This window comes from Sphaeramia orbicularis, chromosome 17, assembly GCF_902148855.1.
Source record: "Sphaeramia orbicularis chromosome 17, fSphaOr1.1, whole genome shotgun sequence".
NCBI classification, from domain to species: domain Eukaryota; kingdom Metazoa; phylum Chordata; class Actinopteri; order Kurtiformes; family Apogonidae; genus Sphaeramia; species Sphaeramia orbicularis.
Window position 1 is genome coordinate 19,955,298 of NC_043973.1, and position 13,700 is coordinate 19,968,997.

At 39.2% G+C, this 13,700-nt stretch overlaps 2 protein-coding genes across 2 annotated transcripts in view; one reads left to right on the top strand and one right to left on the bottom strand.

Moving 5' to 3' along the window:
- Window positions 1-353: 353 nt before the first annotated feature.
- On the bottom strand, window positions 354-11,345 carry LOC115436944 (alpha/beta hydrolase domain-containing protein 17A-like). The gene is made up of 6 exons (XM_030159967.1): window positions 11,170-11,345; window positions 10,286-10,372; window positions 9,347-9,789; window positions 8,052-8,246; window positions 7,155-7,334; window positions 354-3,667 (listed from the first exon to the last, which is right to left on the bottom strand). The coding sequence occupies exons 3-6, from the start codon at window positions 9,784-9,786 to the stop codon at window positions 3,442-3,444; spliced, it is 1,041 nt and encodes a 346-aa protein (XP_030015827.1). The 5' UTR covers window positions 9,787-9,789; window positions 10,286-10,372; window positions 11,170-11,345; the 3' UTR covers window positions 354-3,441.
- A 1,228-nt stretch (window positions 11,346-12,573) lies between these two features.
- Window positions 12,574-13,700, top strand: part of LOC115436925 (semaphorin-6B-like) — a 29,444-nt gene continuing 28,317 nt past the window's right edge. The window contains exon 1 of the mRNA XM_030159929.1: window positions 12,574-13,120. The gene's annotated coding sequence lies outside the window, so the exon portion shown is untranslated. The remainder of the gene's footprint in view (window positions 13,121-13,700) is intronic.

The window sequence follows — 13,700 nt, forward strand, 5'->3', positions numbered from 1 at the left end:
TTATTTGTATATAGTGAATTCCAGGGTGCAAACTTGAAATGAACTGCATGTTGTTACCCTGAGAGAAGTACATGTAATGTCTATTATCAGCCAGCAGAGGGCAGTCACTTATGTTAAATCTAGTTATTATGCACTATGACAAGATTGAGTTGACTGGAAACTAAGAATCAGATCCATTTTCTTTAAAACACGAATGTTACTCTGTTTATTTTTAGTGTTTTACTGATAATACAAGAGAAATAATGATTAATTTACTGAAATGTTATGGAAGAATGTGTGCTTTAATGTTTTTTTTTTTTCCCTTCACTGATCATATGCTGTTAAAAATATTCCAAAAATCAATATGGTCTGACTCATGTTTTGTACATAAGTGATATTTTATTATTTGTTGTCCATAAAAAGGTCAAGATTCAGTCCCATGAATTAATTTCATTACATCATAGTCTCAGTTCAAAAAAAGCAACATAAAATTACAAATCATAATACAAAGAATAGAATAGGTAAGTACAGTAACCATATAAACAGCCCACTAATATTGTCTAGCCCCCCACCCACTGCCCATCTCAAACTCTAGCACAAAACTCATAACAATACATCAGTTAGTATCAGCAATAAAAAATTCAAATAAACGTCCCGTTTTTTTTAAAAAGCGCTTCAATGTTCCAATGCCATGAGCTCAGTTTTACCCTCACATAGAATACATAATAGAGATTACGTCCCACCCTGTCACTTGCTCTGCAAAACACAATAGACATGCATACAGTTTTAACTGTTCTAACCCCCCGCCCACCCTCCCTCCCTCCCTCATCGATAAACATTCAGGGCCAGAGGATACAATATATGTGAACCATAGTGGTGCATCAATAAAACTGTAAAATTCCACCCCCTTCCTTAACCCAGACCCCGTAAAAGGTGGATCCAGTGGTTTCCCTGATAACATGACCTGTCCAGGAAAAACTGAGGCCTACTTCTACTTCCAGAGAGAGGCAATAATTCTCCTTCACTGCTTGTGACAGATCAGATCCCTGGTTAAAGATGGTAACAGATTTCCACTATTTAAACATTTGAGACACAAAGTGCAGGATGAGAATGGAAAGATTCCCTGTTCAAACTGATGACACGAAGCAAGTGGGGTTTGGTGACCTTTCTGCCGCTTGGTAAGACCCACTTGTACTCCAAAAATGGAGTAATCAGATCAGGGCTAGTTCGTGTTCCCTTCAACAAAACACAGCTTCTATCACTGAAACTGATGAGTGGACAAGATCACATGGAAACCTGCTTGTACTTTGAGGTTTACACACAGGGATGCAAATGGATGCAAGTATCCTTTCCGCTGGCCTGTAATACACAGTCAATAATAATGGAGAAAACACACAAATTTACATTTTATACCCTTATTACACTTTGGATGCTTTGTACAATAGTGCTGAACTTAAGACCTGCTTTTGTCATGCTTGATCCGATATATATAAACATGTAAATATACTGTACAATACAGTATATGGATAATGCGTGTATGCATGTATATGCTGTGATTGAATGTGTGTGATGATGTGCAAAGGTGCGTGTGGTGTAACCTGCACCACACCAACAGTGAGAGGCTCAAATATGGCTTGGGTCAGACGTGAAGCGCGCTGCCACCCATATGAGAGCGTCTGTACATTAGGGCCACAGAGGTTAAACAAAACTAGTAGGCATGATGTCACCGTCCTGGCGCCCGATCTAAATCACATTGTTAAGTCATCACGTCGACACACAAGGTTCAGAACAATCAATCTATGGCCCTACACTACAACAAACACGTCATGATCAATTACATTAAGGAAAAAAAAAAAAAGTACGCTGTGGGTGAATATGAACAGGTGATGAGTGCAACTGGAAAACAAAGTGTGCAGTAAGACTAGTCAACCTTTTCATTACAGGAGATTGTGATTATTCTGCACAAAATGAGCGTAATTCTCATTAGTATATCACCGTAGAGCCTCCAGATTCTAGCCCCAAGCTTGACATGTGTTATCACTAGAAGAGAGTACAAATTATTCACAGACGTCGTCAACAGCTGCACTTCAGACTTCAATGTGACTTGTTCTTACATATTCCTGCTGTTCCCAACACAGTGCAGTCTGTCGAACGTGCCAACATTATACATTAGTAAACATTGTTGGGCTGCTGCCGTCTGTGAACTGGCTCTACTAGAGCAGTTTTATTACACCAGCTGACCAGACCCACAGTGTGGCCCTTAAAACCTGATTCCATTTCAGCCACACTAACATTAGTATAACCTCTGCGATTCACAAAAATGTCAGACTGTGTGGGGGAAAAGCAACACAGGAAATTCAGAACCATTCCTTTTAAGTCGCTGCTGCAATTCAGTGGATAGTAAAAGATTAGAATTACAACACAGCCAGGAAATGAAGTGGAAGTTGGCCATTTTGCAATCTTTTCCCCCCAGAGTCAAAAATGAGGGGATATGAAGTACAGGTAGAAGACACCCAACAGCCAGAAGAGTTAAGACAGTATTCCAGACAAGTCTTTGTATGTCCACCTTAACTGACACCGAAGGAGAGGAGATGGACCCCCAAACCACACAGAGTAGGTTAGTGTTAGCTGGACAACAACTTGGGAGACGCCCTGGCAGTCAGATGGATGTCCATTATCAGGTAAACAAAGAGAAGTGGAGGGGAGGACACATGCTTGACCAAAGTTTGTCCATTGGAGAGTAACTGGTCAAGCTGTGGAGGTATTCTTCATACTAGCACACACAAAAAAAACAAACAATTAAAAAAAAAAAAAAAACACCAATAATGATAAGTCTCCATTGCGCCTCCTCCACTTGTAGCTAATCCAAGTCATCAGGATGTCCTTCATTTCTCTCAGCGCTGCCATGACCACACACTCTCACAGACACAACATGTACACAGATTACTCAGGTGTCACCGGTCCATGGAGATATGAATATACACTTCACTCCATACTTACATACATAGCAGCATACATTCCCTAACATAACACACTGTAAATTTCATCTGTGTGCCTTTTGGACAAAGCTCATTGTTACTTTTAAATAAATCCTAAAGCTCATATCTTTTCCCACATTAGAATTCCTCAAGAGATGACAAAGCATCTCCTGAGTGAAGCCATTCATCTCAGATTTTCTTTTTAGTGTTTTACTGCAATCCACCGCATAACTGATGATACATTAAAAACTGTTCTCAGATTTAAAAGAGGAAACCTTTGACGTTGTTTTGTTCAAAAGTAACATAAAAGTGTGCTGTTTCAAAGACACACAGATAGGACAAAAACCACAATTCCCTTTAGGTCTAGGTCACACACACACACACATACAATTTCCAACCATGCTGGCATCCACTTTCTCACAAAGTCGCACACACATGCACACAGTTTCTTTTACACTGATGCAGAGAGGCTGTTGTATATTTCTCAGGCATGCTGTGCAGCCAGGTCCTGGTTAATGAAGCGCCGTAGCCTCTCCAGGTACTGACTGTAAAGCTCAATATCGTTGTGACCAGCTCCCTCCACCCACAGGGGCTCCACGGCTTTAGGACAGCGCTCAAACAGGGCAAGGCCGTGGGAGAAGTCGATCACCTCGTCCTCTGTACCGTGGATGATCAGCACCGGAGATGGGATTTTAGACACCTTCTCTATGCTGCAAAAAAAAAAAAAAAAAAAAAAAGAATACAAGCAAATAAAGTATGTATAAAGTAAAGAAAGTACATATTTTGATGAACAAAATCATCAATAAGGCAAAAGACAAATAACCAAAGTGATTTTTATAATATTTCTTGGAATTTTAGAGACACGAGATTGGTTTATTCCTTGCTATTTTACAAACACTACACATAATACAGGGGTTGGACAAAATAATGGAAACACCTTCACCTCAAGACGATGATGCCCCAATCCATACAGCTAGAATTGTTAAAGAATGGCATGAGGAACATTCTAATGAAGTTGAGCATCTCGTATGGCTGGCACAGTCCCCAGACCTCAACATTATTGAGCATTTATGGTCAGTTTTACAGATTCAAGTAAGACGTCGATTTCCACCGCCATCGTCTCTAAAAGAGTTGGAGGGTATTCTAACTGAAGAATGGCTTAAAATTCCTTTGGAAACAATTCACAAGTTGTATGAATCAATACCTCGGAGAATTGAGGCTATAATTGCCGCAAAAGGCGGACCTACACCATATTAAATTATATTTTGTTGATTCTTTAAGGTGTTTCCATTATTTTGTCCAACCCCTGTATGTAAATGTCTTACACACTGACCTGTATCAATACTGAGAAAATCTAACTGTTTTTCATACATTTATAAGCTCATGCACAATCCTAGTCTATAGGATATTTAACCTACTTATGTATGTACTGTCAACAGAAACTTGTTCAGTGAAACATAATATAGCTCCCGGTGTTTCCTCCAAAATGCTGCCCTAGGTGACAGTTTGATGAAAAAGCTTTTTGTATCACAATCTCTACATTTATATATTTATTTGGTCAAAATAAATCTTTATACCATTAAATTCCCTGGTTTGTTTGCATATAAACAACATGAACATGAATGTGTCTCTCAAAAACAATAAAAGAGCAGGTGTTTCTGAACTTTTAACCAGCAACGTGTGAAACTTCTGTCCCACTCTAAGTATGCAGTGGTGTATGTCCCTACAGAGACACTAAACTCTGCCAGTATTTTCCCATTTTCCTCATGTTTTAATGTGTTCAGGACATTTCCATGTGTGTACCTTCAGACAGTTGAGTTTGGTGTAGTCAATAACAGCACCGCAGTGTGTGAGGATGGAGTAATACAAAAATGTAGACACTGTGGTAATAGCTTGATCGTTTTTCTGATCAGTGCCTTTGTGTGCTGAGAGACACAACTGTAGGCAAAACATTCATTGGCTTTAATCATTTAGAACATTCCCTTCAGGTTGGATGAAGGTGTGGGTGTATTTAGTTGTGACTGAGAACATTAGCCTTACTGATGTGACGAAATCAGAAAATATCTTATTTTCCTATTTATTTTCCTCAGTAACACTGCTGGCTTTCCTCATTTAATCTACTGGTCCCCTGACCACCACTCACTTCCATTTATTTGCTGAGAGGAAAAGAGGTGTGCCACCAAATGTAGCATATTTTGCCCATAAATTCACATTATTACCTTTATCATTATTGATTGTAAAATGATTACTATTGATTAAGATGATTTAAACAGTTTTCATGACTGTCTATCCAAATGCTTCATATATCCTTAAAAATGATTGCAAAAACATAGGTAAATTCACAACATTGGATCAAAGGTAGGCATCCTGTTGTCAATATTTCAGAAATTCAGCTGAGAAGCCATTTATAGATAAAAATAAGCAAATAAGAATAGTGTTTTAGGCTAAAATCCCACTGTAGCTAAAATTCTATAACTCCAATTTACAGCAGTACATATCCATACAGCACTCCTGCTGATCCTGCATCAGTGTCCGCAGTGGTCTAATTAAACTAGATATTAAAGGAGTAGATATTAACAGGACAGCAGAAATAGGGTTATGCTACAGCAGTGGTCTGAGAACTTTCAGTCTTTTCATGGTTCTTCCATACCAACCATATGCACACGCACACTAATACTCCATGATTATTCTGGATGTGACAACACTATGAATTTGATGTAGGTGATGTTAACAGGATAATCTGATTGGATATTCTGGGTTGGTGTATCTTCTCAAAATAGGATTTTCCAACTAAGACATGTGGGATATGCTGATATTATTCAGGTTTTAGAAGCAATATTACTCAATCTTACCCCAGTTAAGGCTCGTCTAAAATACAAGCTTTAATTAGGGCTTTTACTGTATTTTACAACACATGACACCTTGTTTAAAGTCAGCTCTGTGTACTGAACACATAACAAGTTGCAAGCATTTTACAAGGCTGTGGTCAAAATGCATGCCCATACTGGTTGAAATGAAAAGTAACTATAACTACAATATGAATGCATTTTGCATATGCTCAGTTGGTGCTACACTAACCTTTTCAAGACGGTGATCGAAAGAATTAAATATGAATGATATATAAAAGGGCAGCGCCTTAGGATATCCATCATAGGGAAGTTAGATGTTAATCAGAGTATTCACATGTAGACACAAATACGAGTAGAATGTTAATTAATCCTGCCACTGGCTGAGTAGGAATGTTTTCTCTTCCTGAGTATTTTGTGTTCATAAATGTAGTCATTGAAAAAACACAATTCACTTTAACAGTAAATTAGAACTGAGGGATGACTTGAATTAATTTGATTAAGTCACCAAATTTTGATTTATACTTCTCTGCTGTCACTCAAACATCCGCACCAGCAGTTCACTATTCAGTTCTTCACACACTGTGGCAGCTGCAAAGGTTCAACAGCTAATTGCCAGCCGCTCTTGCGTGTATTACAGTGTTTGTGTACCCTACAGTGGTCAGCTGCTGTCCTTGGATGGGACAGCTGAGAATACTGTGGCATATGTCAAGTCTAATGAACAGAAAGAGATGGTGAGACGTGACAGTTTTCAGGCCAGTGACACAACACACACAGGTCTGGATATGTGAACTATTCATGGTGTTACAGCTAAAGTAGGAAGTGATGGTGTACAACTAACCAGTAATTATAGTGAGATAAACCCCAATAGACCAAAAGCAGGTACAAAAAAACAGAGACAAATAAACATGACCGCATGTGTTAACACTTAAGCTAATGTCTGTAACTTGCTGATACAGAAACTGGATCTCTCGACCAGACTCAAACACTAAATTACTTTAACACTCATTAATAACATGCCGTTACTTCAGCAAAGTAATTGTGTAAAATCAAGCGCTGCACAGTTAAGTGTCTGCATCTACAATATAAAGCTCTATACAGGGGGAAAAAAAAAAAAAAAAAAAAAACAAGACTTAATTTTTTGGCCATATCACCCACCCCTACAGTAAATATCTAAATTCAAGGAGCCACAGCTTCAGATTTACTTGTTTAGCGGAAACTTGTCTAGAATTAAAATGTATTGATTGATTTAAAAAAACATTCAGGGTAGAATATCAGATTAAAATACACTGACAATGCAAACCATGGCACTGAGAGAAGATTTCCTCGCTGTCTGAAGAAGATCACTTACTTAGGGAAGGCATCAAAGCAGTATGTTTTCTTGGTGTCAGGGAAGGCCACTCTCATTCCAGAGGTAAGAGGAGAGTGGAGGACCACCGCAGCACACTCAAACCGTGACGCCAAGTCTACGGTAGGAACTGTACCGATACTCTGCCCATACAGGATGATATTCTCAGGGCTAATGCCATACCTGAAACACATACAGGTTCAAAATGCAGAGACCCATTATTATTTTGCACAACACTAAAGTGCAACATTTGACGAAAAAAAAAAAATCAAAGAGGCCATGACAGTTTTTTTTTTTCTGGCTCACTTAATATGGTCCTGTTAAGTCAAGAAATTACCAGGAGTGTCCATCAATATGATCCACAAAATTAACATTTTTGATAAATACAGAAAATAACTCTTCCTGTCCTGTATATTAGTACCAAGATAAAATTGCACAATAAGCAGCTCTATGGTGAAAAAATTGAGAAACTTTGCTTAAAAATTCCAACAAACATTGTCTGTTACCATTCATCTTCAATTTTAGTTGCCAGAAACTTTGTTGTGTTTCTCCTTGTATTCAGCTCATTAAATATTGTTAGAAGCAGAAAAACTAGTTGAAAAGTTTTCAGAATATGTGATGTGCCAATTCATGTGCAGCACAGTTTGTGGCATCCAATCAACAGCTTGTCTGACACAAAGCCATTATTTAGCTTTGATTTGCTTGGCTAATGGTCAGACAGAGACAACTGTGGTCCCCAGAGGAAAAAAGTTTATGAAGAACTGAGTCAATCAAAGATTTTTTTTTTTACATCAAGTTACTGGCCAGTGATGCAAGCGCCCATCACTGTTTTATCTACCAAAGCTTGCTGGCTGTTTACTTCGAACCCTACGAGGAATGGGAATAATTTTGCACACTTACCGTGAGCGCAGGGCATGCCAGGCAGCGTCGATGTCAGCATAAAGGTTCTTCTCGGACGGCTTGCCAGTGCTAACACCGTAGCCCGAGTAATCATAGGAGAAGATGTTGCAGTTGATGCGCGTGCCTAAGCCAATGTAGAAGCTGCTCATTTGGCCCAGGTCTACTGCATTTCCATGTGAAAACAACACTGTGAACCTGAACGAAAAAAGATGAAAAGGGAAGAAAGGATAAGAAAATAAGGCAGCAGGATCAGACTAAGACTACATGACTGGGAGGCATGTGGATGTGAAACATTAGCCAGAGAGAAATATTCAAGAAATTACTTTAAATATAAATGAGGCTGGAGCTAAACAATTAAATGAAATGTCACCAAAATCTCAAATATGAAAAGTATAATATGCAAATTACAGGAGTTGCGATTTCTTTAAAGGTAATATATGCCCCAACATATGATTGTGAAAGAAGCATTGCGGTGCTACAAAGATGCCTGGCCAACACATCATGTTCTCTAATAGAACGCGTAGGACACTGCCCATCTCACCTGTGTGTGGTGGCTGCCTCACTGTTGCGTGTTGCTTACGTATGTGTCCTTTACTACGAGTGTGTTACTGCCATTAAAACTGCTACTGCAAGGCCTACTTCATGTGCTGTCCCCATTGATAATGACATTAATATGGATCTATTTTGTCATAAATTTAGTTTTTAAGAAATTTCATATGTTCAAGAAGTCACATATTGAGAGAGAGTGCAAAAGACTATATCCTTCAAGTCTGTGACACATTCAAATATAGTCCAGACATTGAAATAATAATGAAAGGTGTCATAAAATATTTTTTGACAGGGTGTCAATTTTACTATCAACGTGCTTGTCTCTATCTTTCTTGCTGCAAACCGCTTTCTTCACATTCTGAAAAAATTTGCATCTCTCCTATTTCATGGATTACATGCTGCTGCAGCAAGGTTTGACATGCACCTCACACACAGCATATGTAGCCAACCTAATCTGTTTACAAGGGCATCAAAATGACAATCAACATGAAACGCGGCCGCCACTCACAGATGAAGTAAACAGTGTATTCCAGGCATATGGGAATATGCTTGTTTGGTGCAAGCCCCAGCAATAATTATTTTATTATTTTTATAGAATTTCAATGAAATGCTAAATTTACCATTCCAACTCACATGGCAATATGTGTCAAAATAACTCCAATATGATCTTTCAGCATATCCTTCAGCCCCAGTTAAGATGCAAAAGCAAGACGAGTTAACTCATTTGACGTAAAAGTGAGTCTCACCTGGCATTTGGGGCGCAGCGTATGTACATGCATCCAACCCGGTTTCCTCGACTAGACCTGGTCAGGAATACATCAGTCACATCCAGCTCTCTTTGTGAGTACTGGAACTCTGCTCTCTCTGTGAGGTGCAGCTTCCACCTTCCCTCTCCCCCACCACTACCCCCACCTCCACTGCTTCCTCCTCCACCTCCACCTCCACCTCCTCTGTCACCTCCACTACTAGCTCCCAGGCGAGAACGCAGTCCTGGGGCTCCAAGAGATGGTAAAGTAGCCCCTGAGCTGGACCCAGATGCCGTTACAGCTCCAGAACCTGGATCTGGGTCAGGGAGAAGGGCGTAGGTGGGCTCTGGGGGGAGGAAGGCCAGTTTGGCTGCAATGCGACTGGGGCACGGAGGGCAGCAAAAGAGGCAGCATAGCTCTCGTATAGACAGACCGTTCATCTTCTAACGGGGTAGAAAAAAAAAGAGAAATGGAGAAATTAGACAAATGCACAACAAAATAAGAAAAGTAAGTAAGGATCAAAGTGCTTTCAGCTAAAATTCATAGCTTCCCCACAGCATTAACCTTCAGAGTGGAGATAACATTTAAATGTTCCCTCACTGTTATCCACTTTTACCACTTCTACCACTTTTCAAAGTATAATTTTAGGACATTTAAGCCATAACACACATCACACAGAAAAAGGAAGCATTTCAGTGAGGAAATTGTTTAAACCATCATCTTGCCACCTCAGTAATGAAAAGATAGAATGTGTCAGAATTGGTCAACACTATGTTGACTATTTTTACAGTGTAATTCAACAGAAGGTCACAGTGTCAGGAAAACAGACCTTTAAAGTGTAAAATCTAAGAAATATAGAGATAAAACTGTGCTGCTTATTAACTCTATTAACCCACTTTCTAGGGAAAACCCATCACAGAAACCCTGTTATGACTGTACCTGGAATCTAAAATCCCTGGGTCTTGAAAATGAACTGGCACACAATGGTGCCAAGGTTTTCTGGTCCAGTCACTGAGCCAGCTGGATCTTTTAAAAAGAAATGTGATGACACACATTAAAATGACTCACACCAGAAGAAAACATACTGTAGATGACAACAAATACACACAAAAGCATGACAACCTAGTTTATTTCATCTTTTAATGTAGCTTTTAGATAGCTTTCATGTGGCTGTCATAAACTAACAGATGACAAATAGTTAAAAAAGCCAGGCTGCTATTCTGTTCAACAGAATGACATTACATTAGGAACCATTAAAATTTCAAAGACTGTGAAAATACAATAAGGAATCTGGCACTGAGGATATGGGGGCTATAGAGAAGTAACTCAAAGACACAAAAACAACACGGACAGGGTGTAGTAAAGAGTTCAGGCGTCATTTGTTATTGATATAGATTTGGTCGTGTCACTAATTAATGTCAACGAAACCTTGGGTTTTGTCTCTGCACTAAGGATGCAATATCAAGATGTTTCAGATCCAATGATGTGATCAGGGACATGGGTGACTAATTACTACACCCCCTCAATATAGACAAGAGAGCGACAGGGACACTGATATGCTAATTGTGGCTACATGGTTAAATACGATATTAACCTCTAACGTTAGCCAGTGATGTTGGACATTTAATATTAGAAGTATTTTTACATATCATATCTAAAACTGCAAAAAATATTAGCACGAAATCCCTGTTGGTACTGGACATTTCCAATAACACAGGTTAATACCAGCTAACAGACAAAATAATCATCACTTATCATTAGCAAGGCGTCCGGCTAGCGGCGGTTAGCTTGCTAGCACGCTAGCCACAAAGCCAACAACTTACCGATTTATTGTAGGCTGGCAGGCACGCTGGTGTGCCCCTATATGTACACAGAAGCAGCACTAGATTTCGAATGTCCTTCGTGTGTCTTGACATGGATGTTTTTACTCAAATGTATTGACAGCTATCGGTGGCTAGCTAGCTCAAATTCATGGCTACCAGATTTTTTTTTACTACTGCCCGACTACATCCGGAAGTGACGTAAGGACGTATACATTAAAAAAAACACTTTAAATTATCGCCAAAGGGAAATAAGATGATTTATTTTTAATGTACGTATGAAAATGTATGCATAACATTTTAACCCTCAATTTTACTATCGAATTTTCGTATTCATGAATTGAAATGTCTTAATGTAACCCCCTTATATTTCAAATCGAATGTTATTTTGAATCTATTGAATTTATAACAAAAGCACATCTATCAGCTGATAAAGACTAAGAAATGTCTCTAAAGAAGTTTGCTATATTTTTTTGTTGAAAAATGAATAAATATGTAGATTGATATTTCTTGCTTTTACTCTCTTCTATGTAAAAGGGCAAAAACTATCATTGATTTCTTGATTTCTTGCATACATGGCTACAAAATGATAAATCTTATCAGTACAGGAACCAATTAGGCTGTCAGATTAAAACGATGGAGGGAAAAGTAGGCTACAGTGTCTCAGATTAAAGTATATAAGAAAAGGACAAATAGATTAGGTTATCTTATACTGCAACACAATTTTAAACGTAGAATAGTTTTTACCCTCCATATTGAATTTATGTTCAAACTAGCATAGAAAAATATTAGATCATTAAGGATATATGTTTCACATAGTTAGAATATACTTTTGGTGCAGTGTTTTCAAGCCATTCGAGCCAAAATGTTTAGACCTCCACACACAAACATATTTTGCTTTAGTATTAAGATTCTGTTGGGTTTCTGTAAATTGGCTTAGAGTCAGGTTTTGACCAGCTCTATATGTAAAGTGTCATGAGATAACTTTTATTATGATGTGGGGCTATGCAAATAAAATTTGATTGATTGTTTGATTTGATTGGTTGTCCCCTGTAAGTCGCTTTGGAAAAAAGCGTCTGCCAAATGCATAAATGTAGATGTAAATGTAAGATAAATATTCTTCACATTTTGTATTGATGTTGCAGATAAGCTATGATAAGAAACATTTAATAGTGGAAAAAAATATTTACAGAATCTTTATATCTCAAGGCCGCAGATCCACAACTTCCCTCAACATCATCATAGGCATATCTCAATAATGGCTCGATGCAAAACGTTGTGAGTGTGGTGTGTTGATGTGTGTGTACGAGAGAGAGAGAGAGAGAGAGAGAGAGAGAGAGAGAGAGAGAGGTCCTCCATTCATCATTGATCCACTGCAGGACTGTGTTTCAGGGGGTGTGAATTATGGGCCCCTGCTGTCACTGTCCCTGCTCTGCGTTGGACATTTCACCTCGCCACTGTAAATTTAAAAAGAGGATTACGTTTTGCTGACTACTGATTTCATAGCGTAGCTTGACCAAGTGCCGACAACTGGCTGGTCCCCCTGACAGAAGACTTAACACAGTCCGCAGTTGCAGGATTTATGATTTTTCTTTTTGCAAGGCTCTGAATTGAACAAGGAAAGAAAGCGCATTCTGGATCATAATCTGTAACAAAGTGCATTTTACACATTCACCCTGCGAACTCTTTCTGTCCGGTAAAACCCGTTTTCTGGTTGACTGGGCGTTTTGGACGCGCTCGTTAAACGGTGATGCTACGGCGACGCGCAGGATCCATAGAGGGAAGAGACAGGTGAGGTGCGGCTGAGGAGCTGCCGTTATTTAAGAGACGCTTTGGATACCGAAAGCCGTGGTATCCATCAGCCTTTACCCCACAGAGAAGAAGAAGAGCGACCGGAGAGGGCGACCAGGCGACGGGCACCTGCCTCAGCCTCCCTACCTGGCCATCTGGTGCGGTGAGTGTGCCAAATGGAGGGGTTGAGAGATGGATATGTGTAAGGAGGACGGGGGGTGGATGGGATGGACAGGTATGGACAGCATGTGCGCATTTTATTACTACCACCAAACGCTATATATGCTGCATTATTAGCAAGCCTCCGGGTTAGCCAGTAGATGTCTGTTTGGCATCGTCTGGACCTTTGTGGATATGAACTGCTCTTTGTGTCTGCTGCAAGTTTAATTCATTATTTGCATATTATGTGCATATCTTTGTTGCATGTAATTGTACTTTCACATGTTGCACAGGACCTTACAGTGCTTCTTATTTCAGTTAGATTTTAACTGATGTCTCAGCAAAAAGGGCTCACAATACTTCTATATTATAGCACTGCATTGCAATGACGAGCACAAAGCCTGATTGAAATTCGTATTTAAATCGCAATCTGGATCAAAGGTCCTGATCTAAATGAGACACACTGTTTCCGTGTTGTGTTTAATTGCCTCCTGTGTAAATGAATAATGGTTCATTAAAGGTTTTCTTCAGATTTCTTGTTGACAAGAGTAAAGGTCAGGTGTGATGATTTGAAAGCCATAAAG